The 22,501-nt window shown below is 39.7% G+C and overlaps 2 protein-coding genes across 4 annotated transcripts; both read right to left on the minus strand.

Annotated features, from left to right (window-relative positions):
- Window positions 1-316: 316 nt before the first annotated feature.
- On the minus strand, window positions 317-15,836 carry LOC110068172 (glycerol kinase 3-like). Of its 3 annotated transcripts, XM_089293531.1 has the most exons (21): window positions 15,759-15,836; window positions 14,746-14,981; window positions 14,033-14,106; window positions 13,575-13,681; window positions 13,095-13,172; window positions 12,895-12,974; window positions 12,292-12,429; window positions 11,598-11,707; window positions 10,990-11,056; window positions 10,376-10,411; window positions 9,584-9,651; window positions 9,076-9,118; window positions 8,359-8,439; window positions 7,735-7,813; window positions 6,803-6,899; window positions 5,966-6,050; window positions 5,480-5,600; window positions 5,229-5,372; window positions 4,492-4,572; window positions 3,694-3,738; window positions 317-912 (listed from the first exon to the last, which is right to left on the minus strand). In XM_089293531.1, exons 2-20 carry the CDS (start codon window positions 14,920-14,922, stop codon window positions 3,734-3,736), a joined length of 1,671 nt encoding a protein of 556 aa, XP_089149657.1. In that variant the 5' UTR covers window positions 14,923-14,981; window positions 15,759-15,836; the 3' UTR covers window positions 317-912; window positions 3,694-3,733. The 3 variants fall into 3 exon arrangements, with proteins under 3 accessions (XP_089149657.1, XP_020631219.1, XP_020631212.1); XM_020775560.2 differs by lacking the exon at window positions 3,694-3,738; XM_020775553.2 differs by lacking the exon at window positions 3,694-3,738 and having other exon boundaries at window positions 15,702-15,799.
- Window positions 15,837-17,080: 1,244 nt separating this feature from the next.
- LOC149109672 (uncharacterized) lies at window positions 17,081-21,898 on the minus strand. Its single transcript, XM_089294657.1, has 3 exons — window positions 18,910-21,898; window positions 18,067-18,189; window positions 17,081-17,136 (listed from the first exon to the last, which is right to left on the minus strand). The coding sequence occupies exons 1-3, from the start codon at window positions 21,884-21,886 to the stop codon at window positions 17,081-17,083; spliced, it is 3,156 nt and encodes a 1,051-aa protein (XP_089150783.1). The 5' UTR covers window positions 21,887-21,898.
- Window positions 21,899-22,501: the final 603 nt, after the last annotated feature.

The raw sequence follows: 22,501 nt of genomic DNA on the forward strand, positions 1-22,501 counted from the left end.
CAAAAAAATGTCAACTGTAGAAGATTTGAGTGTCCTTACTGTAAATGTAACCAAATATTGCCTAAATGTTGCCTGGTCATTCTCCTATTGTTATGATCTTGACGAGCAACTTTCCTCTAAAAGTACTTTTGAAATAGTTGAGTGAAGCTGGAAAACATAATGCCCCAAGAGACCGAGGACTTGACACACACTAACCATCAACACTCTTATTTGCTTAAGCTGGAACTGGTGAACCATTGGGACACAGAAACAGGATAAACAAATTACTAACAAGTTGGTGAATTCTGAGGGGAAATAGACACCACCTTAAAAACTGTTACATAATCTATTAAACCCTTTTAATCCCAAAAAATAGTTTAGCTAAGTTCAAATCTAAAAACACAAAATAACAAAAGAGTACAATTTTACAAAATACCACCTGATACATGCTACATTGTTTGACACATACACATTGATATTACTGGTCAACCTTAAGTTTGACTTTGAAGAAGGGCAGGTTAAATTCAATTTCCAGGTGTAGAAAAATAAGTCAACAAATACAGCTGACATAAATTTCGGCAAAAAGAAATTGATTTCCACCTCAGTCATGATGTCTGTTGTAGTTCAACAGGAATTAATTCTAAATCACAATGCTCAGAATACTATTTGTTTGTTTATGTGAGACAAGACTCAAACATGCAATATGTGATCAACAAAAAAAAATGTCACATGCATAGTAAATCATTTTGTGGCTAAACTCTGATAGATGCATTTCTTGATAGAAATAATATTCATAATAATTTAACATTAAATCATTCATTGCTACTCTGTCTTGTCTCTGTTATCTTATTTTTGCTGCTATCAAGCCTATGGCTACACTGCCAAATATAAATAAAGCAGGTCCTAGAATGCCAGATGAAGACTTTGGTAAATCTGAAAGAGAAAAAGAAAAATCCTGTTATTTTATTTCTGATAACAGGGTCAGTTCACCAGCCTAGGAATAAAAATCTTGATTTGCCAATAGTTTATCAAGTACTACTACTAATAAAAAATAATTGAACGCTTGTAATAAACACATGTTTTGCAACTTCTAACCTAATTTTATGAATAAAAAGATTTGTGCAACCTCAAGTATAATAAGATGTCACTACGTCTTGTATTAAAATAGTTCTTAAAGAAATCTGGGCCTGGTTGCTTCAAACTTAAAATTAGAGAAAAAATTTTTAAAAAAAATAGAAAATTAATTAAAATTAGGTAGTTGTCGACTTTAAATAAAATATGGATAACAATCCTGATGGAGGTGGTTTCCTAATCCATGTAGTCTAAAGATAATCATGTCTACAATCTGCACGCATTGCTTGCCTATGATGCTTAAATAAATATCATGTGTAATAGGCACGCAATACATGCACAGGATAGATATGTTATCATTTGGGTGCACTGAGAAATGGTTTGTCCAACTTACAATGATTTCAGTGCAGAGCTCAAAATGTTTTGCTTATTGATTTGTGCCACAATAATATTACATAACAGTTTTAAATTCAACATGTCCAGTATCTCAGTCAAACCCAATAGAATGTTTATGGCCGAGTAATTTGTTCCAGAAGAATCCATACCCAGGCCACCCATTAGAAGGTTTTTGGAAATTTCAGGAGGGTTGAGGTGGATGGGGGGAGGTCAAAAACTACAATGGGTGTGGTGGGCAAGGGGAGTTCAAACCAAAAAAAAAAAAATTCATGGTATTAAGGGTATGGATATTTTTTGGAAAAAACACAAGCATTTGAAGATAAACAGTAGAGACACTTAATTTTTTTGAAAAAATAAACCACAAGATGGCAGAGCTCATTGAACAGAATCCTAAATAACAAAAATACGTAGCAAGAATGATGGCATATGCTAAACTTGGTAGACTAGTGTGCAGAAGATCACACTGGGTTCAACTACTGTTAGGAGACCTTGGGAATTTTTTCAGAATAGTTTTTAGAGTAGCTTGTGTCATTTACTGATTGTCAAAACATCTCTTTTGCCAATTGCCAATACATAATGAAGATTTTGAGTTGTTATCCCCAAAAGGTCACACAGAAAAGGTATTTGATTGATTTTCAGCACTGCATGGCAATTACTAACTTTGAAGATGAAGGATTAACCACTTTAGGTTCACTATATATATATATATATATATATATATATATATATATATATATATATATATATATATATATATATGAGTAATAACGAAGAGGCAAGATTTGCTGTTACTCCGAGTTTCGTGCTTACGCACTCATCAGACAGTATTTAATGATAAGCATTCCTATCAACTAGATATATATACACGGTATTAAACAATAGGCTAATTGCTGGACTAGTTGCATTACAATAAGTGATAGTTATACTGGAAAACAATAGGTGTGAAGACAGAAATTACGGGGACGAGTATAAACTGCGTGGGTGCAGTACAATATAAAGAAAGTGTCAAGCGTTCTTCAAGTAGAATTTGTTCTCGTGCCGGCATTTAGAAATAAGTTCTGATCTTTTGTTTAGTAGATTGTCGTTGCTATGTTTGATAATCATTAGTTTTTCTGTGAGGCAGAGGTCGCATCGTTTGGAAATGTTGTTGGAGGGTCTTGCACGGCTAATAATTGACCATTTGATGTTGAAGTCTTGTTTTTTGTCGTGTAGTTGCCAGATGTATTTAGAAAGCTCGGTGCTGTTGATGTGTTTTCTGTGTTTAAATGTGGATTTGTGCTGCGAGAATCTCTGTTTGAATGTTCCTTCTGTCAGTCCAATGTAGTTCTTGGTTGTGTTGTTAGTTGTAACTTGTGCGTTGTAGATTACACTGGAAGTCAGGCATTTGTTGTCTAGCGGGCATTGGTCTTTTTTGCGGCAGTTGCATTGCTCTCCGGTGATTGCGTTGGCGTTGTTGTCGGCGTTTGTTATTTTCATGTTGTGTTTGTTGTGTTTGTTGTGTTCGGAGTAACAGCAAATCTTGCCTCTTCGTTATTACTCATATACTCAGCTCTACACTATATGTGTATTGAGCACTATTTTAATGGGATCTGCTACTTCCTCATATGGTTATATATATATATATATATATATATATATATATATATATATATATATCAAAAAGTAAGTATAGAGGTAAATAATAGGTGGTTTGAACCCTGCCCTTGCTTGAATTCTGGCATCTAAGCATTGTTTGGTTTGTTCACTGAAAGATAGTAATACAAGCTTCTATTCAGAATTTGCTGCTAGCTTTGATCAACAGGCTTGTAGCTGAAATACAGTCATAACAAAGTATTGAACTGTGATATCAGCTCGAGTGCTTTTTTTTTCAAATAAAAACCAAACTGCTCTACAATGTGCAAAAAAAAAAAAAAAATCATATCTGATAGCCTGGGGTAAGTGGATTGTGGACTCTCTCTTTCACTTGCCCTTGAAGTTTACTGGGAAAATGCCTGAAAATTGGTTTTCTTTGCACCCTGCTCTATCCTTTTCTTAAAAACACAAACATAAACTGCTCTATCCTAAACACGAACTGTGACTGCTATGTTCCTCAATTAACATTCAAAATGAAATGAAAGAAGGGATTGTTGAGACTGGGCCTCCAACAAGACTTTGACATATAACACAGAAACAAAAATAAATCTAATAAACTAAAAGACATGTGGGAAACAACAAACAAATATGGAAAAAAAGTCAAGCCAATCTGACCTCCAAAGAAACCTCTCTGGGGTGAACACCTTTTGCATGTTCAACCTAAAACAACATGAAGTGTGGTGTGAAAAATTTGAAACAATAAATCTTGGTTTTTCATGCGTTTTAAAATACTCCTGTGCAATTTCCATGCTCTGTTTAACATGTGAATTTGAATAATTATGCTGTTATGCTGCCGTTGGTTAGCAATTTCAATCAGCAAGTGATTACTAGTAGCTAACTTTGGATGAGGCCCCTTCACATTTAACTATCAGAAATCAGTCTTAGTTCTATTAATTAAAACTGGTTATCTTTACCGACTGAGAAAAGACTACATCATTAAGGTAAAAAGTTAAAGACATGTTACATGTACATAGATCATAGGTCACTTGTTAGTCAGATATTAAATATCAACATTAGCAACAGTTCCTGAAAAACTGCCCTGATTGATATGCGCTGAAGTTTTCTACTTCTAAACATCAAACCTGTGACGTTCAGTTTGCAATAAATAGAATTGTAAAAAAACCTACCACAATTTTCTTTCAGTTATCAATTATATTTCTAACTACTGAGCAGTGCCATGCATATATGCTAGTTAATTAGTTAATCATTATGTTGCTTTATATTACTGAAGTAAAAGAAAAGAATTACTCAAGAACACATGTAGCAACTAAAATGTACGGTATGTGCAATGGACAATTTCATGCTTTGTTACATTATTCTAAATTAAAAGTGTGCGACACAACTTCCACCTACATCTAGTATCACTGATCATAGCATAAACATTTTTACTCTTAACAAGTCTCTGTTTAATACCTTGGTTTTCGTCATCATTCACCTCCCATTTCATTGTTCTCTGAACAGCCTTTTTCCATCTCGCATAATGACGATCACGATCTATTTTGAACATAAAAAAAGGTGTGATTTCCACATTGAAAATGTAGCCTAGCTAGTTTAAGGTTAAATGACACTGCATACTGCCCATGAAAGACTGCATGGGATGCTTATCCAACTCAGGTCTCACCAGCCTCATGATGGTAAAAATCTAAATGAATCTTGCAGCTTTATGTTCACTGGATTAGATATCTGATCTGATCTCATCTGAAGCCATTTCACTCCATTTTGGAGAATAGGCCACTGACGAATCGCTTCCAATCCCCCACTGTCTCTGGCCACGTGTTCTATCTCAGTCCATGTGTAGCCTTTTGAATGGATGGTGCAATCTGTATCCCTTCTCCACCTGTTACGTGGTCTCCCTCTCCATCTACTACCCTGTGGATTCCACAATAGGGCTTGCCAGGCAATGCAGTCCGTCGTTACTGGATTGGATATGGATTAAGATATTGACCAGGGGTACCTTTTCACTCCCATAGTTCCCCGAAGAATAAAATTTTAGTTGCTTTACACAATGGGAACTGGAATTAAGCGCTGACTTGGTAAGCCACACAGTTTTTTATCTATGGTTGAAGACAGACTTACCGGTAATCCCCTGATGCACCACCCCGCCCCTACCCAGCGACACATGCACCAATAAGCATACAAGTTGATCTTACCATGTGGATCAATAGCTGGTTCAAACACGTCAGTGTTTATTTGAGACTTGTCCTCTGGATTAATTGTCCACACATCCACTCCTTTGGCCATGCCTGCAGCCATTGCCGCACCCAGGGCTGTGGTCTCGGGCATTGTTGGGCGGACTACCAGAAACCAGAAACAGAAAAGAAAATTCCCTTAGAAATATGATGACTGGGAACTGTGCATATAGTTTAATTTCAAGTAACAGCCGCTGTTATTTGTAACTTGCCTACAGAAATTCCCAGGATATCAGCTTGAAGTTGCATCAACAAGTTGTTCACTGTCATTCCACCATCAACTTGGAGAGATGCCAAAGGAATCCCACAATCCATGTTCATTGCATCCAAGAGCTACCATTTCAAAAATAGAATCAGACATTGATATAATATTTTTTTTTGGAAAGAGCAAGATTATATGAAAAGGAATAGACTATCATAACATTTAGCATGATTTGGTCCACTTGAGAGCTAGGCTCTGTTAATCATTAAGATAAAATCCCAACATGTAACATGGTGTTGAAACAGGGTCATGGAAGTCAACCAAACTGACAATGAACAACATGACCTGTGTAGTTCTACGTTCTGACAGTGATATGAGGACCTTCTAAAATTGCGACATGAGAAACCCAGATGGGAAATACCAACCCCCTCCTTTGCCTCCAAACAGGGTCTCACTTAATAACAAGTCGGGTTGTTGCACCAGTTCTGTCTCTTACCTCTCTCGTCTGAAAACAAACTGCTTCAAGTGTAGCCCTTGCTATGTGTGCTTTGTTTGTAAACTGAGTCAGTCCTATGATAACCCTAAACAAGATAAACAGTAGAATCACAATGGGGAGACTACACCTATGCATATACAGTAGAACCCCGGTAACTTGCACTCAGATAACTCGAACTCCCCCGCTAACTTTAACTGAGTCTCAATTCCCTTGAATTTGACCCAACTTTTCAGTCATTTTTACTCGGTTAACTCCAACTCGGATAACTCGCAAACCCCGCTAACTTAAACTAAATTTTGTTTCCCTTGATCAAAGTTTACCGCAATAACTCAAATTTCTGGTTCTTAAAACTCGCCACGGATGCCCATTGAGATATCCCATTAGCTTTTCTTATTGTGTGATCGAATTCTAACACTAGAAAAAAGACTGGAGTGCAATGAACAGATCATGTATTTGACAGTTATTTACCGATCATTGAGTGTATTAAATAAACTAAGTTACATTCACAGTATTGCATTGTCGTAAGAATACATAATTGTTACAGTTGTTACAAAATGTATTTGTTTCTCGTGAAATAAGTATAATTTGCTGAAAATCAATAAACTATTAATTATTATCCTGGAAAATTGAATATTTTCATCGACCCTGATAACTTGAAACCCCGCTAACTCAAACAGTTTTTCATTTCCCTTCAGAGTTTGAGTTACCAGGGTTCTACTGTACTCTCAAAAAAGAGGGCATTCTCAGGATGCCTGGACACTAATATGGCTGAAAGCCTTCATTGACAGATTTAACAGCAGGACTATTATAATTGAGTATTATTAAAAACAGTCATACCCTCTAGCATCTGTTTGCCAGTATGGTGCATAAAGGCCAGAGAAAGCAGGAACAAAGTACACACCAGCTGTACTGTCTACACTGGCAGCCAAGGTTTCTGCATGAAAATGTTTGTTAAAGTAATAAACAGCGTTGTTTAGTTTGACTTGTTGGTCATTTTCATTTTTTTATTGTTAGGTTGCTTGGCTGGGAGCTTGCTGTGATTATGGTGTCTTGCAAATCTTGGCAAGAAGTGAGCTCATCGAAAACTTGGTGGTAAAAAACTTGCCAGTTCTTGGCAAGAGGTTGGGAAAAAATTGCACAGGATGGTTTAATTTTTAGCTTTAAAATACATGTTTCATGGGCCAACTTACAATCTGTGACAACTTACAGGGTTGCCACAGATCAAGAAAAGGTCAGGAAAAATTCTTCGAGTCGGGAAAAATTGACATTTTGAAGAAAGTCAAGGAAAATTGATTTATACCATTGAAGGCTGGAAGAAACATTTAGGATCACTGTGATCTCAAGGATATTTTTTTCTTAATGAAGAAGGAAAATTTGGTGAAAACTCCTCCATCTTAATGAGTGAGTAGAAAGGGCAGCTGCAAGTTCATGCTAGAGGCCACTACTAAACATTTTTTTGACATTTTTTTGGTCAGGGAAATGCTATTTTTAGTAGGGAAAAAAGTGCAGTAATTTTGAAAAGTGTTGTCTGTGACAACCATGACTTATGATGAAAAACTGTACGTCACTTGATTGCTCCAAAGCATCTAGTCCTATTAGCTATGAGTACAATGTATTTATGCCATATTTAAACCTGGACTACAGGTATATGGTAACAGATTCCATTAATTATCAATGTGCTGGAATTCTATTAAGAATCCTTACACAGTGAAAAATACAATGTCCACTTTACGCTATATATTACCTTTATATGACAATGTCTATCTTACCAATCTCTGATGCCTTGCTGATAAGATTAAGGTTATCTCTTAACCATTTGACAGCTGCTCCAGTGATAGCAACAGAACCCTGTAATACAACATTTCAAAGATGTTGACACAATATTATGGGTTGAAAAATTTCAGTCTGAAATATGATTGGTTGAGGACTGATGTATTCTCAAATTAATAACTCACAACAATAAACCATTCAGCCAGGACAAAAAACGTTTTCATCAGTTTGGTGAGAACTAAATAAATGATAAAAAAAAAAAAATGATTTAAACACAGCCAAAGTACTTTGTTTTATATTTTGAGCCAATGACACTGGATACCTTAAGAATAAGGCTTGTTTGAAGTACCTAGTGTGGAGCACAAGTCTCTTTTCTTTTTCAAAGTATTATTTCACCATATTCTGCCCCAATTCCAATTCCTGGGCATCCCTTGTTGCAGGGGTTCGAACGAGGTCAAGTAATCAACAGCTGGCTGTAACGGACTTAGGCAAGGCATAACTACGATTATCATTGCAGCCACAAGTGTTATTGCAGTATTAGCTCTTCCTACATATGGTTGGCCAGAGTCCCTTTCCAAGATCAGTCTCACTGCCATTCATAAGTATAACGTTTTTGTACTCACCTCTAATGCATAGACTGTAGGTTGGTCAGGTCCCATCTTATAAGCTACTGTTGTAAGCAGGCCATTCTGTGAGAGGACAACCTTTTCAAAAACGAGAAAACAAAGTCAAAGCTCCTACTTGTAAACCATTCTTTAACTGATTAGAAGAAATCTTCTCAATTTCTTAGTGCAGAGGTTTCATAAACATTTTCAGCAGGAAGGCTACTGGTTTTTTACACGCTGGCAAAACGTTTTTGAGCTGAACTTCTTTATTAGGAAAAGTTTCGTCTAAAAGTTCAAACCAGGCTGGCAAATTCAGTCTCATAGCTGGTACCAAGCCCTCAATGCTGTGTGGCTTCCAATCAGAAAAAGGCAAGTCGATGCATTCAAGAGAGAGGACTATAAAGTACATGCAGTTGTTAAGTAGTCAGCAGTGCTAAAAGGTATTTGATTTGTTCGAATTAAGGCAAGTGGGGCCATAGGGTTAAGCAAAGACAGTTGTTGGACGTTTAAATAATTATAATAATGTGCAGTTCATGAAAATATCCATACCCACCCCAAGGAAAGGTATTGGAAATTCCAAGGAGGAGCAGGGTTTCAAAGGCCAAAATTTGAAGGAAAGGACAAAGCTAAAATGATATTTCAGAGGGGTGGGAACATTCAAACCAAGAAACACTCTGAGGAGGGGGATGGATATTTTCTGGAACAACACAATTATTGTTGTTGTATAGATCATACCTCACTCCCTGTATTGTACAACAGAAAACATCCAGTGCCATATCTGCATGTTGAACACAATACAACACAATTTTACATTACCTGTAACTGCAATGTAGTTAAATATATCATTCTGATCATGGAGTAAAAACATGGCAAAATTTAATAAAACATATTAAAATTAATGTTAATAGTTCAACATTTCAACACACCAATCATCACTATCACGAATGAAAATACAAGTTGAGTTTGAATATCATTAGATGGAAAAATTTAATAGAACCTGCAACACTTGGTGCTAAAGCCATTTTAATTTTATCTAGCATTCTTTGTTAACCAATATCAGGAAGATACACGCCTCAATTTGTTGAAACAATACTGCTTTTATTTAGAGGGAAAACTGTCAACTGGCTGGGGCCAAGAGGTAAAAATCATATTATTATTATCATTATGTAACACCTAGTGGGTTGTGATCTTCTGGACAAACACTTTTAGCTGTCCTACAGGAAAAAACCTATACTGTACTTACGTGTTTTTAGCATCTCCCTGGTTGAAGCACAGCTGTCCCACCAATGCTGCTTGCTGGTCACCAAGACACTATAGTCAACCAGTTGTACTGTTTTAGTTATAACATCAGCTTAAACAATTTTATAATTTGTCATTTCAACACATTTTCTTTATTCTATCCAGAAGAATTTGGCTCTTAATAAGTTTTGAGGGGTCCCTGTTAATGATATTCTGAATTCTCAAAATAGACTGATAGATTTTGCCTTTACCGAGTAATTTGTTTTTGTTGTACACTGATCAAGACTATCCCCTAGTTGACCATTTAATTGTTAAAAGCTTAATATTCTTATCAGCCATCTACAGAACAAAAGGTTAAAATCACAAGGAGTGAGTGAGTAGTGAGTAGTGAGTAGTGAGTAGTGTAGCAGTGTGCCCTTGTTAACAAAATTACGGCCGCTTCTTGGTGTTTTCGAAGTGTCTGTGAAAAGGATTTAGATTACCGGTATTATTTTTAACGACTAATAGATTTACACTAAAACAATTAGCTTATTCGTTCTCAATTTCTATAGTGCAATGGTTGACTCAGGCTGTGCCCTCGCCAACTACAGTGTATCACACAATAGAAATCTTGAGCTCATAATCTAATTGTTTAATAGAAACACTCGTGAAAGTTTGGAAGAACTCGAAAAAGCTGTGGAAACACTCGCCTACAGCTTGTGTTCCCACAACATTTCTCATTCTCCCAAACTTCCACTCACGTTTCTATAACTCGATAGAAACACGGTACATGTTTTCTATTTCTTAAGTAACATACCCCTGATATTGGCACTCCAAGGAGGGGACCTTCTACCTGAAAATTAATAGAAAGAAATTAAAAGGTAAGCTGGTCGTCAAAGTTTTCAGACTATGCTAAGGAAAGCTGGCATTCTTGTTAAGATCAGACACCATTCCTTATTAATTAACCAATCCAATAGTAATGGTTTCAATGCCAGATCTTGTGAGCTGTAGTGAGGCATGCCAGAACAAAAGTTGCAATAACTTTTAACATGTTTCCTTAGAGGAACACTTTCTTGAATGGACACTCATTAAAATAACTTTTTTTTAAAGAAAAGTTGGTCTTGACCCATTGCCACTATTTTCCCAAAGTTTTTGCCCATTTTCATGTCTCATAAGTTTACGGTCTTGGCTCATGGACAAGCTGGGCTTATAGCTAAATAAAATACAGTAGTCTTAGGTTATCAAAAACCTGATGAGCAGAAAATCTGACTTTGGCAAGTAATATCTGACATGACACTTTAAAGATAAAATGTCTGTCTGACACTGAAATCTAGTATGATGTATTTAAAGAGTTATTCTGGAGACCCGACTCAGTAAATGCCTTGCAATATTAAAAGAAAGGAGTTTTTACTACATTGATGCATGTCTCACCAGTTTCCCGTATATTTCTGCGGAACTTCTCACAGTTGGTAAAACTGACATAGGTATATTGAAGAATCTGAAAACAAAATAAAATATCAATTTTACTCTATTTATTATCAACATTCACAAGAAAATCTCTCAGCATAACTGTTTTCTCTTTTCATTACAAGATATGCTCTTACTAGTGTCTTCTAGTCTTAACTAACAATGGTGCAATTAAATCCCTAAAATGCAACTAATTCTCCTTGGAATACTGTACAAGTGGTTCTATGAAGTGAGTTAATTCAGCTGGTGACATTCCTTTAAGTGAAGTGACCACATTTGTACTGGTGAGATAGCTGCAAGATGGAAGGTGAAGGGGAAATAAAATGGAAATTTTTAAACTTCCCACAGTGATACTTTGTTTGTTCATTTATTCTTTTTATGGTCTGTTGAGAACTGGAAATTAAAGAGAACTATGACCTTCAACCATTTAAATATGTGAATTGCAGGCCAAGTGTATGAGACCATTACCAGACCAAAAATTGTTTGCACTTCTTCCTTGTATTGGTGTGCATGTATGGTATTGTCTCTGGTGTCTGAAAGACTTTTCAGCAGATACAAAATGTTAAGCTTACTTGCACAAGTATGGATCCCAAGCTTGTGTTTTAAGGTTGAGGAACATTGTTCGTGAGGCATTTGTGATGTCTGTGATATGTAAGCCCCCTTTTGAGCCACCTGTCATGTTCTGAAGTATACAGAATAACAAATTCTTGTGAGCAATTAATCACTTTCAAAATATTCTTGATCATTTAATATCTTGTCACTATCATAACGTCAATTTCCTGAGAGGAAGGCAGTGTTCTTCTCAAACAATTAAACAAGTATTTGAATTGAGCTTGAAATAGTTGAACTAAATATCTTGCCTTTGGTTGAAATTTACCAGGACTACAGAGCCAAGTAGCCACAGACAGATAAAAATTCACAAATGGCTGGTAAGTTTTATATTTCTACCGCTGCCCAACCTCTTTGGTTAGTGAAAAACAGCTGAACACAGTGGGAATTACATGAAAGTTGATACTGCAAATTTATTTTGGTTAACTTCTCTGATGTCAACAGTTTTATGAGTTTCAATGCGCCATTTTTGATAAATTTTGTTGGCTAGTAAATTCTGACATGTGACTGCCTGAGGCCCAACTAGTTTGTTAAGAAACGTAGCCTCAAATTCTGTCTACAATCTCCTCTTGTGTTAAATATTCATCCAACATGTTGCATGGTTTGTTAAAACGACAAAGTAAAGAAAATTAATAACATGTTATGAACATTCAATACCCAGATCAGCCATGAGTCTACAGTTCCAAATAGACACCGATCTTCTTCTACTGCCTTTTTCACAGCCTCGCAATTGTCAAGCAGCCATCTTAACTTCACTGCACTGAAGTAGGTATTGATGGGGAGACCACATAATGCCTATGAAAAATGAAGAGTTTTAGACCATTTGGGGACCATTTGCAAACAGTGATCAATCTAAAATCTCTATAAATATGAATATACACTTGATGAAGACAATTGACTCTGATTTGCCTTGACCAACCAATAATTTTGATACACAACAACAAAACGTTTGCAAAAGTTAATTATGGTAACTTGCACTCGAATATGAAGACCAAGCAGTGACTGGTGTTGAGGGCAAGTGCAATGCATGGTGCCTACCTTAAAAAAGTTCATTTGTAACATGTATGAATTAGATGGAAAAAAAAATGAAAATTAGATGCACATCTGGCAAATTGAGAATTCAAAAATATTCCTCAGCACACTACCCTTGTTATGGTAATCTGTTAACCTGTGAGTGAATGGCACTCTACCTGAAGAGGCCACCTAACAACACTAAAAGGAGAGAAACCCCGAAGAGTTGATTTTCTAAATGAAACTTACTCTGACATGCTCTCTTGTTTTCTCCGTAGTTGTGGCTTCAAAATGATCCACTGTTGATTTTGTCCTAGTGTCCAGCCAAACTACAAAATTGAACATACACATATACAAGTTAACATTGAAACTGTAAAAGTATGGCTATCAACTATCTAAAAGAATTTTTGAAAGAACAACAATTTAATCAGAAAGGATCAGAAAATTACTTATAGCATTGTGCAGTGGTTCCCCGGTAAGCTTGTCCCAAACAACTGTTGTTTCCCTCTGATTTGTGATTCCAACGGCTGTGAAAAAAATAAAATAAACAAAAAATGTTAAATAATCACTTTTAGATATGAGTGGTATGTGTAGCCCCATCTCTCTCATTCAAAGTTTAGGAGCAAAGGATATCAGGAAGATTCATTTGAAAAATATATCTTATTAACCAAGTGCAAGGGCTGTACTGGGAGAATATTGGCTTTAAAAAAAAGACCAAGGGCCGATGTTCTCCCAGTACGGTCCTGAGCAAGCTTGGTCAATAACAGATTTATTACCTGACTGAAACTACCTGAAAATCTTCAAAAGCAGTCTTGCAAAATCATTTGGGACAGTGTCTAGTCCAATACTTAGAGAACAATCTGTTTGGTTGATTTTAGTTCTTGGCACTCTGAACTTAGTCATGTAGTAAATGCATGCTATTCATCTACCTTTAATATCAGCTGGGTTGATTTTCAAGTCTTTACAGCTGTTCAGTGTCTGTTCCATGCAGTGATACACAGATGACAGAATCTCCTTTGGATCTTGCTCCACCCATCTATGACAAACATACACAAGCTTAGACTGGATCTAGGACTTAAAGAAATGATGTCTCAGAGTTTCCATTCGAATTAAATCCTCAAACAGCAATGTCAAGACGATGTTGACAATGGGCATGTTTAGTACACGAAATGATGAAATGATGCGACGGGTAAGAGTCAATGTGGGATATCGGTGACTTTAAATGTTAACCCTTACAATTACTGAGAGCTAACTGCTCTTAAGTCAGTGATTTTAGGCTAACCTCAGCGCTATTTGAGTTAATTAATTGGAGCACAGGGATAACCTTAGTGCCATTTTGTCATTTTGCCAGTTTGTGTTTTATACTCTCCCGTTGAAAATAACCTACCCTTCTCTTGGATAAACACTGTTCACCTCAATTTGGTGAAAAGCAAGCAGCTCAGCAGTCTTACTGGCAAAAAGCTGAAAACAAAGTAAAAAGGCCCAATAACAGTTTCAATGTCTGAGCTCCAACAAAGTACTGCTTACTCACTCCATTTTAAATAACTGTTTAAGTAACTGTTTAAATAACTGCATTCTTCCACTTGCATTGGTTAGCAATTCTAAGGAGAATTTTTATGTTGTCAGATACATTTGTCATGTACAGGTCATATGATGGATACAAAAAGTAGCATATATTTATGATAAAGAAATAAGCAAAGGTGTAAATAATGAAATCAATGAAGTTAACTAAAGTTTTTCGTTATGAACCTTCATTAAAGCACATTATCAATCAAATTCTTTAGCGACTCGGCAAAGAATGTGTTCTCGGCAGGGGGGCAAAGCAAATGCATTGTTACAATCAGTCCACAACAATGTAATTTTTTCCTCATGATCTCACGCTCTGTGTTAGTGATGAACTTCTAGAGAACAAAGTGTTCCGATTTCTTTCTGCAGCCAGCTCAACGATCACTGGAATAACCTGGAGACTGTGTACATTTTGTATCGTGTTACACCCATCGTCTCGAATTCGGACCAAGATGCGATCCGATCACAGAAATAGAGCACCTATATTACAAAACGTTAAACACAGCCATTTCTTAAAATACATTTTCTACTTACCAAGAACCTGCTACTAGAAGTTCCTTGATCGATCGCTCCAACTAAAGGCCCAAAGTCCTTGAACTCTCCAGTACCCGCCATCTTGGAAAACAACCTTGGTGGACAGCAACCGCTGATCGGCGACCTTTTCGAAAGTCTCAAAGTTCGAACGTGTGTAAAACAATATCGTATTTTCATTTGCCCCTTGCCGTTTTCTGAGCGCAAGCTTTTCGTTTTTCAACAGCATGAAGGAAAATCTGCGAGAACAATAGCAATAATTCTTAGATCGAAAAGTGTTCAAGTTGTTTTCATTTCAGAGGGTATCACAAGTCAAGCGGAACCATTGTAGAACCGAATGTAAGTTTGGCGGGAAAAAAAAATTGCAAATGTTTATTGTCTTAACTAGACACTGAATGAAAACGGTCAAAACAGACTATTCCGTCGAAAAAGAGACGATAATGCGAGATGGAACAAAGAGACAGATAGGGCTGAGAATTATTATCAGTTCGGGCAACGACGATCAACTACCGTGGTGCCCGGTGTAGCAATAAAAGAACTGTGCAGTTTCTGTCTTCTCTTCCTCTCAAAAATGACCAGAAATAGCATCCTAGCTCTAAAAGTTCAAAGGGCAATTATAGAGCGTTGACAGTGTAATCCCATCGCAATTTTTTTTTTTTCAGAAAGGCACAAATTCTTTCTGTAATCTTGATAACTGAAGCTTTCCATAGGACGGCTTGATTTAGCCTTGATTTACTTGTTGACACAAGTACTTAGTTCTTCTTGAGACTTCAACGTTTTCCCTTGCTTTAAATTAAATCACTTTTATCCACATTTCTGCCAAAAGCGAAGCGAAGAAAAATCATAAGTAACTCCTGGCTTTCAACGACAGTCGGTATCAAACACAAATGAATTTCTCTTTTTTTTTTCCTTTCGTGTAATATTTCAACCCCGACAATAGATCAAACTTGTTCACTCACCAATAACTTCTTCGAGACGATTTTTAATGCCACTGTCTCAAGATTTTCATAACCTACCTGCCAACTAGTATGCGAGCCAGTTCAGACAGCTCTGCTCAGCAGAGCAAACGCGTGACAGCAGAAACTCGTCACGCAAAATTCCGTGCTCGAATTCACGTTCTTAGTGTTTCCACGACGTTTCGGTGCACAATATTTGCCTTTAGAGGTCAAGACTCTGGAGCGTAATTTCACTTGAAAAACAAGGTTGCTGTGAAATTGTTAAATTTGTAAACTGTAGAGAAATAAGTCAGGAAGAATTTATCAGTAAAACAAACTTGTTCTGCTTGTTTCCAGTTTGATTCGGTAAGGACTATGGTGCTTTATTATAATTGTTTTTCAGTCTCCATCCTGTCACAAAAGAATATATAGTTTTCTCGGAAATGTTGCAAGCATTCTCCCCCTTCTATGATTCTGAGTTTGGTTAAATTCAATAATATGGTATCATTCTGGTGAAGACGTTCTTCGATTAAGTATGAGGTAAATATCAGTTTAGGGCCACCGTCATGCAACACAAAAGATGTGCTTTCATCGATGGAAACCACTTTCGATAAAGATTGCTGTTAGGGCACTGAAGCTATAATGAACGGTGTGAATGCCCACAGGATGCTATAGTTGTTTGGTATAAGGACCACTTTCACATTTTAATTAACTAACCATTAAAAGTCAGGAAAACTGCTATTCCCAGCTTAAACTTGCGCATTAGTGGAGTGTTTTTTGTTACACGCAGAGCGGGGGGGACTCCCAAGTGAAAAACAGGGGGATCCTCGCTGGGAATATCGAGAATCTATCACAAAAAATTCCTTTCTCAGAAATAATTATAACTTTCGTAGCTTCAGTCATTTCTCAAAGAAAACTCAGGATAACTGTTGAGCTAAACGTTCGTCAGCGACGAGAAACTCTAACAACTGCGCCTTGCTAGCTTTTAGTTCGCACGTTGATGGACTTCGCAACTAAAGTTTAAACTAACTGCTTTTTATTGAAAATAGACTAACCGGGAAGACGACTATTCTGGCGCGGGTTCAGTTTTAGCGCGGATTGTGCGCAGAAGGTGAGGCAATCAATTAACAAAAACAATATCAAAATATATCTAAATTCACAACTCCAAGATTAATCGAAAAAGAAATGCCATTATAACGAATTATTCTAACCCTTTTTTATTTTAATCACCCACATTGTCAAATAGTAAAAGGCATGCATCACTCCGTAACTTGTTTGATTTTAGCTCACTTTTAAAAACCCGCTTTAAACATGTTTTGATCTCTTGTGAAAAGAATGAAGGCAATTAATGAAAATGGCTTTGTTCCACCAAAAAAGTCTCACCTCTGATATATGCTGAAAAATCACACCTCGTCTCGCGTGGACTCTATTCTAAAGAACTCCGATGTCTTTAGTTCGCCTGTTTAATTAAAGAATTTGTTTACATTTACTGTAATTTGTAAACCAACAAGAACGTAACACAGAGAAGATTTTACTAAATCTCAACTCGCAAACAACGAAGCTCTCATAAGCGTTCATCAGAGTTTTCTCAGAGTTCTCCAGGGAGTTTTACTAGCCAGGTATTTCAACGGAAATGATTAAAACGAAAAGAGTTAAGATTATTCGTCATACGGTCATTGCTGCGGAGCGAGCGTAGCGAGCGAGCAGCAACATAATCAGGATCTAAGAAGAATGTATAGAAGGGGGTACGAATTCTCAAATTCATCACTTTTTACCAGAATTCATTGCATTTATCCTGAGTGCACTGCGCCACTTTTTACCAGAGTGCCGCGTTGCGCCACGAACAACACGAGGACGTCTACGGCTGGATGGACCGAAGTAGTGATATTCGCTCATTGGGGCCGTAACCAATCAGGAGCCAGGGATTATACCACGTGACCACTTTTTTCCCATACATTCTCTTAAAATTTAAAGATCCAAGATGGCGTCCAGGTAGGCAAAACATGGCGCCCGTGACGTCACAGCTCTTGCACAATGCCCAAATAAGGAGATAGACCGGAAGTGAGTTTCAAAAATTGATTTTTATTGATTACAGGAAGTAAAAATTACAATGGTGAGTATCCGTATGGAAACGACATGAAAGTGTTCGTGTCTACGACGCGTTTGTCGAAGACGAGTCCGTATCGTTTGGTTCGTGTGATGACTTTGAGATGTTTGGTGGCTGGGTTTCTCCAGAAGAAGTTGGGGTTGACGACGTTGATGTTGCGTCGTTCATCCTCGAGAGGTTGTGTGAGTTCGTCGAGTAGATTTTGTCTCATGACGTCATAATTGAGTTGGCGGGATCCTCGTACATTGAGTGAGAAGCCTCGGACTTTGCAGCAGACTTTACCTTGGTGGGTTCTGTAACCGTAATTTTTGGGTCCAGCGGCAGTGAAATCGGTGATGAAATCGCCGTCGTCGAGTTCGTTGGTCATCTCGCCCAGGTAATCGCCTAACGGAACATCGGCTTGGCCTGGTTTGTGCGAGTAGATGACGGAGTCGGTGTCAAAGTAGAGAACTTGTTGCTTTAACAGTTCCAGGTAGCTGTATAATTTGAGACGAGCCCAGCAGGTGGTGAAAGCGGCGACGAAGATGTTGATTCGTCCGTTATCGGGTTGATTGTCTTTGAGTTCGGTGTGTACGACTTCTAGGGCTTCGTCGTTGGCGATTCTGACTTGTCGTATGTCGTTGAAGGGATTGGAAACGAGGTCGAAGAGATGTGTGGCGTTGTAGACGACTTGGGTGGTGGGTTTGTGTAGGTTTTCACCGAACTTGCCCCAGAAGGAGTTGAGCATGAGTTTAGCGGTGGCTTTGCGTCCGGGATTTTTCTGGATCATGGTCGGGTCGAGAGCGATGCCTTCTTTCTGTTGGTATTGTTGCACGTACCGTGCCTTGTCTTCGGGGGTGTTACACCAGTTGGGGTAGCCAGCGGATTCCTGTTTGATTTTTAGCCAGGTGTTCACGTAATCGGCGAAGAGTCCTTTACGGCGTTGTTCTGGCGGGAAATGGTGGACTTCGTGTATTTTGTTGAGCGTGTATCCCATGGCAACGGCTTTCTGGATTTCGGGTGTGCACCAGGTCCCTCGTAGCGTGCGTTGCTCGGCCGTGTGAGGGCAGCGATGCGATTTCTCTAGGAGGGGTTTGGTCATTTCGTGTTCCACGCACGATCGGCAGAGTGGGAAGGTGAGTTTACCTCCGTGCCTGAAAGGTAGAACTGGATGGTAAAGTTCGTGAGGCGGCAGTATGTCCACTTTGGCCATTCCGAAGTAGTGATGAATGTCTTGATCTTGGGGGTTGACAATGACTTGTGGGTGTCCTATGGGGTATTCGCATTCCTTGTTGACCCAGGGGTAGAGCGACGTCACGTCGACGTACTTGGTTTTTTCTCCTTGGGTCACGTCGGTCACGTGATGCATTTTGACGGCGTTCGTGCGGCCTCCGAAGAAGGCTTCTCGTGGCTGGAGCGGGTGGACGATTTCGAACGTGTCTAGGAACTTGCGGAGATCAGGGTCGGTTTTGACTTCTAGGTCCCAGTCGCATTCCCACTTGACGTGGAGCTGGTAGCCTTGGCGACTGAGAAGGTCGTGTTTCTTGAGCGTGGACTCGTAGACTTCCTGTAGAGTTCGATCGGTGTAGCAGATGGGATATCGGTCTCGTTTTCTAGGGAAACAGCGCGGACATCCGTGCCATAGACATCCGTGGAATTCGTAGACGGTTCGAGTGGTTGGATCGTATCCGTCCACGAGGTGATTGGCTAGTCGGACTTCACCTCCGTTTCGCACGGTGTGGATACGATCGCCTTGGTCGGGGTGTTGTAACAAGTGTTCTTGCCAGGCTAGCCATTTCAGGGCTTTGACGGACTGATTGGATCGTGCGCCGTGCCATCCTCGAGGCGGTCTGGAGGCGATGGTGTTGGGCGGGACGAGTTTCTTGCGCCAGAATCGGTTGCAGGCGGAGGCGATGGTGACGCATTTCTCCATGGGGTCAAAGTCCGCTTTTTGTTTGAATTCTTGCCGGAACTTTTGACAGCCTGCTTTGAGGAGTTTGACATCCGACTCGCAGTAAGCTTCCATTTCTTGTCTTAGTACGAAATGGTAGTTATCGTTGACTTTCTCTTGGTACCACTGTTCGAATTCGGCTTTCTTTTTGGCGGACATGCCGTCGGGATCGTACATGTCTCTCGGTGGCATGGGTCCTTCGTACTCTTGGTTTTCTAGGGTGTTGAATTTGTGCGGGAAGAATCCCTTGCACAGTTCGTGGATTCCGAAGGTGGCGGGAAAGTTGGCCAGCGGGAACGGGAGAAAGCATAGGGAATCTTTGAAAGTCAGTCTGTCGGATCTCAGGGACAGTATCTTGGTGCCTACGGTGATTTGGTCTGTGACTTCTCGATGCGTGGCGTAACAGTGTTGCAAGATGAACATCCCGTCGTAGCCTTTGAGATTGTGAAAGAGGACGATGACGTCCCGATCGTCTCCGTCCACGTCGACGGCGAGGGATTCGAGGTGGTCGAACATGTCGGAGGTGCAGTTGGGACCGTAGAAGGAGCAGAATTGATCCTCTTCATCGTCTTCTAGGCAGAGTAGAATGGGTGTCTGATTCCCTTCGGCGTCGGTGATGGCTTCGTAGTCGCAGTATACTTGAAGGGGCGGATCTCGGTCCACAAGGACTCGCGTGTCTGGATCGTCGGGTTCGGGTTCTTCGAAGGGTCGACCTTTGACTTCGTCGCGCGACACGCGTTTCTTTTTGGGCTCGTCTTCGTCTTCGGGGATGCGTTGGATGTAACATCGGTGCGATGTCAGAAAGACTTTCTTTTCGCAGATGTGGCATTCGCCCCATCCGCACGTGTGATCGGGGGTACGGCGGTCACCTCCTCGTCCAGTCCTGTGTTTTGGTTCGTAGACGTGGCAACAGTCTGGGCACTTTTTGTAAGTGTCGCATATGGATGGGATGTTGAGACTCCGCCGTTGCAAGTGGTAGTTGTAGCATTGGTCTCCGAAGAATTTTCTGTGGCACAATCGGCATATCGAGGTGGGTGCAGGAAACTTGCCTCGTGCTAAGGGTCGTTTGGCTTCGATGAAATCGGGGCAGTCCTTTCGTTTGCAGGCGGGACACCATTTACCGTTGCAGGGATGACCTTTAAAGTCGTCGTGATCGTAGCCTCGATCGCATTCGTCGCAGAAGTAGGATTTGTTGAGGAACCCGCTGAACGAGTTACATCCGTCGTAGTGACTGTCTTCTTTGATGAGGCGAATGATCTTGTCTGAGGGTACGGGTCCCGCGTAGATGAGCATGTGGGGAGGATCGATGGAAAGGACTTTGAGTTGGTACCCAGGTAACGCGGCCTGAAACTGTTGCAGTTCGGGAATGCCGCAAGGTCCTTCGGGGACGTGGGCTAGACGGTGGAGTTCTTTGGCCAATCGCTCTTGGACGGGCCGCCCCTGTTTGAGGTTGTGGTAATCTTGGTCTCGCGGATTCATGTCGGCATCTACCAGGGCTTTCATGGTGACGATGGCGCGAGCGCAGCATAGATTGTCTTTGTTTTGGATGGTCACGCGCGACCGTTTGACGATTCCCCGCACGGCGGCACAGCTCGGTTTGTATCGTTTTCCGTGACCGCTCCCTCGACCCGGGGTGCGTATGAAAGTGGTTTCCATGGTAAACGTGTCGTTGGGGGTGAATTCTTCGTTGGAGTTGAGTTTGGCCGCGAGAGACTGGAGATAAGTGTCTAGTCTTTCACTCCCTTCTTCGAATTTTCGCACGGTGAAGGTGGTGGATTGAAAGGCGTGCGTGAAGGCACTGGACTGCATGGTGAAATGGACCGTGGAGTTGGGTGTCAGGGTAGGATCCTGAGCGATTTGTTGCTCGATGGATCGTTGAAGGGCCTGAGTCAATTCTTGGCCTAGATTGTCCCTGGGAGTCACGTCTCTGTGTTGTCTGAGCGTGGCTTCGAATCGTTGTTTGTTGAGGACATTTCTCCAGTTACGTCGAGCGCCTACGGGTCTTAATTCAAATTCTAGTAGGGGTCTTGTATTGCTACCACCTCCCGTTTGGATCATCACTCGGTCGAGAGCCGGATCAAAGATCCAGTCATCGTCATCGTCGAAGGGGAAGGCTTCGTCGTGGGTCCGTCTGTTCTGTGAAGACATGAATGAGACAAATGTTACGAACATCGCTTTTTATTCAACATCATCGTCCTCGAAGGGACCGAACAGGGACGCTTTTTTACGTTCTAAGTTATGGAACACGTTTCTGAAACTGAATCCTAGATAGACTTTCTTTTTCCTGTTACTAAGATTGATGTAATAACCATAGAAAGCCGTGAAATAAGATCTGCCTCTGTCATTTGATTTAAGTGTATATTTCTGTTTTTTAATTTGTATGTGTCCGTAGCCCCATTGTCTTTTCAGTTCGCCATAATCTAAGATTCTTCTGTGAAGTCGACTCAATTGTTTATTGTTCCTCCGATCGCGTATGCACTGCCAGGTTGCCAAGCAAAGTATGCGACACTTTAGTTCTTCCGGTAGCCTGTCCCAGTGACTCTGTAAGAACCAATCATACATCATCTGAGAACGCATACGCTTTTTTGTCATTGACATCATGGAGCGCGTCTTTGAAATTATATCCTAAAAAGACTTTCTTTTTGCAGTTATGAATGTCTACGTAATGACCGTGGATGGTCATGTGATCAGGCTTGAATCGCCCGTACATCTCATTACAGGCGTCGAAATCACATTTTTGGGTTCTTAATTCTATGTGACCGTAACCCCATTGTATTTTCAGTATAT

Source organism: Orbicella faveolata, unplaced genomic scaffold (assembly GCF_042242905.1).
Source record: "Orbicella faveolata isolate gen_17 unplaced genomic scaffold, um_ofav_v1 contig_25, whole genome shotgun sequence".
In the NCBI taxonomy this organism is placed as follows: domain Eukaryota; kingdom Metazoa; phylum Cnidaria; class Anthozoa; order Scleractinia; family Merulinidae; genus Orbicella; species Orbicella faveolata.

Coding starts and splice junctions, on each gene's coding strand:
- LOC110068172 (XM_020775560.2), bottom strand. CDS start 14,922: ATGAAAATACGATATTGTTTTACACACGTTCGAACTTTGAGACTTTCG. Junction 13,173..13,574: donor CAACCCAGCTGATATTAAAG/GTAGATGAATAG, acceptor TTTTTTTCACAG/CCGTTGGAATCACAAATCAG. Junction 11,057..11,597: donor TGGGATCCATACTTGTGCAA/GTAAGCTTAACA, acceptor TTTTGTTTTCAG/ATTCTTCAATATACCTATGT.
- LOC149109672 (XM_089294657.1), bottom strand. CDS start 21,886: ATGTTCGTAACATTTGTCTCATTCATGTCTTCACAGAACAGACGGACC. Junction 18,190..18,909: donor TCTACCTTTCAGGCACGGAG/GTAAACTCACCT, acceptor CGCACAAACCAG/GCCAAGCCGATGTTCCGTTA. Junction 17,137..18,066: donor CGGTTACAGAACCCACCAAG/GTAAAGTCTGCT, acceptor TTAATTAAACAG/GCGAACTAAAGACATCGGAG.